This window comes from Stegodyphus dumicola, chromosome X1, assembly GCF_044657685.1.
Source record: "Stegodyphus dumicola isolate Sdum_Otavi_A_Nest chromosome X1, ASM4465768v1".
Lineage (NCBI taxonomy): Eukaryota > Metazoa > Arthropoda > Arachnida > Araneae > Eresidae > Stegodyphus > Stegodyphus dumicola.
This window is the reverse complement of record NC_140780.1, coordinates 204698967-204703750: the sequence shown is the minus strand read 5'-3', so window position 1 is coordinate 204703750 and position 4784 is coordinate 204698967. Positions and strand designations below refer to the sequence as shown.

The 4784-nt window shown below is 34.9% G+C and overlaps 1 protein-coding gene across 1 annotated transcript; it reads right to left on the bottom strand.

Annotated features, from left to right (window-relative positions):
• Positions 1-635: 635 nt before the first annotated feature.
• LOC118195788 (uncharacterized) lies at positions 636-4013 on the bottom strand. The gene is made up of 2 exons (XM_035367114.2): positions 3863-4013; positions 636-2389 (listed from the first exon to the last, which is right to left on the bottom strand). Exons 1-2 carry the CDS (start codon positions 3872-3874, stop codon positions 803-805), a joined length of 1599 nt encoding a protein of 532 aa, XP_035223005.1. The 5' UTR covers positions 3875-4013; the 3' UTR covers positions 636-802.
• Between the last annotated feature and the right edge of the window lie 771 nt (positions 4014-4784).

The window sequence follows — 4784 nt, the reverse complement described above, 5'->3', positions numbered from 1 at the left end:
AGATAACTTGAAAATTATATTAAACCTGTTGTAGTTTCTTTGAGGTTTGGCAATAATTACTGTTTCAGTTAATATGTTTTATAAAATGCATATTTTGCATACAATTTTTCTTTGTTAAAATTATTTTTTTGCGAAAGGAAAATTTGAGAAATTTTATTAAAATAAGTAATCTATTGAAATGATAAAAATTTATTTATCTGTTGTTATTCATATAATTCAATGCCTTTCTTATTACCTAATTTCTTTTACTTAAAAAGGTGTAAGTGTAATTAAATAAATTGTTTATATTAAATAACTTCGGTTGAAAAACTGACAAACCACATAATATAAAATCCTGCTTTTTTTGCAGTGTCATAAAAAGTCATCTTATAAACAATTTCCTCTTTTTTTGTATATTTCTAGTGATCGAAAATGCGTGGAAGAAAACGCTATCTCACATTATTCTTATTAAATTATGATTTATCAATAAAATACAAGAATATTATTTTATAGCTATTTAAAATATCTAATTAACACTATGTTTACTGAATTTAATTTTTTCCATTGAACTAGCATAGCTAATTATTTCTTTAAAATAGCTGACTATGTATTGGAATGAAAAGTCAGTATCAGAAAATCATTGTTAACTATAACAATCAAAAGAAAAAAAAAGATTTTTATTGTGCTTTCACTTTATTTGTTATATACAGAAAATAAATAAAGACGTCCAGTGCACTAAGTGTGAGCATCACTTACTCAAATTAATTTCACTTTCAATCTGACAGACGTTTCATAGTTTAAGCACCACATTTTTTTCATGATTTTAAAGTCCATATCCTTCTTCACTGGATTCTCCATAACTGCCATTGTCAAAATCGCCTTCATATACTCCACTTAAATCATCGTTGTCTCCTACTTTGATATGTTGGGTAACTGGAATATGTTTTAACAGGGATGCATCATTGACAATTGGAACTGTTAAAACATTTCCTTCAAAATCTCCATCCAGACCTACTCCGTATTCTCCGCTGTATCCTCCAATATGTCCACCTTCCAAGGAATCAAGCTCTTGACTGTTACCATAGCCTCCACTTAACTGATGTTCGTCATAATCAGCAGCAAGACCATGACCTTCCCCGTAACTTTCTTCAAGACCGTAACCTCCACCTAATCCTTTGCCAGCTCCACCACCAAGTCCCTTACCAACACCTCCACCTAATCCTTTACCAAAACCACTTCCAATACCAGATCCTTTTCCATATCCACTTCCAAGACCTTTTCCGATTCCAGCGCCTTTTCCTATTCCACTACCGATACCACTTCCAATTCCTTTTCCAATTCCACTACCGATACCACTTCCGACTCCAGCACCCTTTCCTATTCCACTACCAATACCACTTCCGATACCAGCGCCTTTCCCTATTCCGCTACCAATACCACTTCCAATTCCTTTTCCTATTCCGCTACCGATACCACTTCCAATACCGCTTCCAATTCCTTTGCCAATTCCGCTACCGATACCACTTCCAATTCCAGCACCTTTCCCTATTCCACTCCCGATACCACTTCCAATTCCTTTTCCTATTCCACTACCGATACCACTTCCGATTCCACTTCCGATACCACTACCTATACCACTTCCAATTCCTTTTCCTATTCCACTTCCGATGCCACTACCAATACCACTTCCAATTCCAGCACCTTTTCCAATTCCGCTACCAATACCGCTTCCGATACCAGTGCCTTTCCCGATTCCGCTACCGATGCCACTTCCGATACCAGTGCCTTTCCCTATTCCACTACCGATGCCACTTCCGATTCCTTTTCCAATTCCACTGCCAATACCACTTCCAATACCTTTTCCTATTCCACTACCGATACCACTTCCAATTCCAGCACCTTTTCCTATTCCACTACCGATCCCACTTCCGATTCCAGCTCCTTTTCCAAATCCAATGCCGCTTCCGATGCCACTGCCAAGACCTTTTCCGATTCCGCTTCCTAGACCGCTGCCTAAGCCGCTTCCGAGGCCTTTCCCGATTCCACTCCCAATGCCACTTCCGAGACCTTTTCCGATTCCGCTTCCTAGACCGCTGCCTAAGCCGCTTCCGAGTCCAGAACCTTTTCCGATACCACTTCCAAGTCCACTTCCAAGGCCTTTTCCTCCACCAAATCCGTGGCCTAGTCCACTTCCACCTCCATGTCCTAAACCGCTGCCACCTCCATATCCACCGCCTTCGCCACCACCATATCCACCGCCTTCGCCACCACCATAGCCTCCTCCTTCTCCTCCGCCATATCCACCTCCGTGTGCGTTTCCAATTCCATAACCTTCAGCATATTCTTCGCTCTCAGAGGAATATCCTGCTTGAGATGATGTGACCAGCAGGAAAGCACAGCAAAGAGTGACCTGTAAAAGACACAAAAAGTGAGTAACTCAGTTGATGATTAATTAAAATTATTTAAAGCTTTTATACTAAATATATTTGTATAAGTTATTTATTACTCTAAAGCATAATATTAAGAAATTTCAATTCTTTTATCTGATAAATTTCATATCTCATTTGAAATTATATTCTAAACAGTAAATTTAGATTTACTTCATCCAGTAACTAAACAAAAGAATAAACTATTGCTAAGCGAATGGGTTAGAAATAATAGGTTTCCAAAATTAGGCATGAAAAAAGTCATATGATAGACACTGAGTGAGATACAATAACTAGATTGAAATATAAGCATAAAATAATATAAAATGCACTACCTTGTTATGAAATTACTAAATATTGTAAATAAAAAAATCATATGACAGACTGTGAGTGAGATACAATAACCAGATTGAAATATAAGCAGAAAATAATATAAAATGCACTACCTTGTTATGAAATTACTAAATATTGTAAATATAAACCTTTCTTGTATATTAGGAGGAACGAACGACATAATTTACTGTTACTATTAATCAAATAATTTTTTCAAACTGCACATGGAACACGTGGTTTTAACTTGGAAATAATGAAAATGAAGAAAATCACTGCAACAGCGCAACGATATGTAAAGGAAATGTACATAATAAAAGAAAAGAGACATAAGAAATATCATCAGTAATATCGCTAATATACTGTAAACTTGTATCTCAAAAACTTCTAACTGCACTTATCTAAACTGAAAACAATTTTGATTTAAAGTGTAAATGCACGTTAGAAATTAACTTTATTTCTGAAGTCCGGAATTTCTACTGCTCATATTTTTGCATTTGAATGAATCGCTAATACCGAGGGGATCAGCTGAACAACAGATGAAATCTTGATAATATTTATTTAATTTTCGATCCTAATTCACAGAATGTATATTTATAGCTAATATACCCAAGATTTGTTTTTTCATTAATAAATTATTTCAAAAATGTATAACGTATTTGTTAGCATTGAAACTTCTTCAAAAATAATTTGTTTTTTATGCCTTCAGCAGTTGTTAAAATATTATGCTTTAGTTTATCCTCTCTTTGAAGTGCAAATCACTGTACACATATACCACAAATTTTTACTGTCGAATGACTTAAAAGATGTATCGTCAAGATAAAATATATTTTATAGAACTGACAAGAGTTATTTTATAAAACTGAATTTTTTCCCTTCGCAAAGAAGAAAATAAAGAAAATATCCATTACAGCATTCTAATGCTGTTACTGAACTGTTGCATAATATTCCACAGAAAAAAACTCGAATTCTTTCGAAATCCAGTAGCACAATTTGGCAGTGTGAAACATCCGTCATGAAACGAAGTATTCGCATATCCAAAACACAAGCGCATTTCCACTTTTAAGCAGCAAGAGCACTGTCTTTTCTTTGTTAACGTGGTAGTGTTGAACACAGCTGAAACTTACCATTCGATTCATTGTTGCTACTCTTAGGTGTATTCCAAGAGAAGTGAATGTTTACTCTGTTTGTTGGTTCTTTGATAAACACTCTCCCTTTTATATATTAGATCTTGAAAACAGTTAAAACCACTGGACCGTGGTTGAGACAACGCCCGTCTTCGTCTTGTCCATCCATTCGCGCATGATTCAGAAGGGGGGGGGGAGAATTACCCAAGAATCAGACGTCAACCCGGAAACAAGAAACTGATAATCTTAATGATACTCTAATTTCAACAGTTGTTGGACTGAATAACTCCGGTGTTGGTTTACAACCACGTGCTAATATCCAAATTATTAAATCTCGTGACATACTTGGTGCTAGTTTTCGCAGTTTTCAAAACAAGCTCATTTTAGAACTCAGCAAGGGTACTTTTATTTGTCACTTTCAAACTTACCGAAGCGTAAATCCTTATTATAAAGAGGATAGTTTTATAAGTACAGAATCTTAGACTGTTTCTTTACCAAGATAGTTCCCTTTCTTATAGTTAAGAAAAGGTCATCTCTTTTTATCCGATTATCCTAGAACCCTTAGAAATGTGAAAATTTGAATATAAAAGGTAGGAAATGAATTCGGCTAACTTATTCAGTGAGCGTAATAAATATTTTGATATCCTCCCTTTAAAATAACTACTAAAAATTTTGTCAAATATTCTATAAATGGAATGGTAATGCTAAGGACAGTCATGATGCTATTGAAAGCTTCATAAAATCACAGCTATTATTTACAGATGTAATGCAGTTATGACAATTCTAAGCAAGTACATCGTTACAAGTTCCGATTTATTCCTTCTTTCATCTTAAAATCCAATACGCATGTTTTTATTTTAAAATAATACTGCATGCTCAAAAAATGCTTGTAAAAGAATATTTCACTTTTAGAAATTCATTT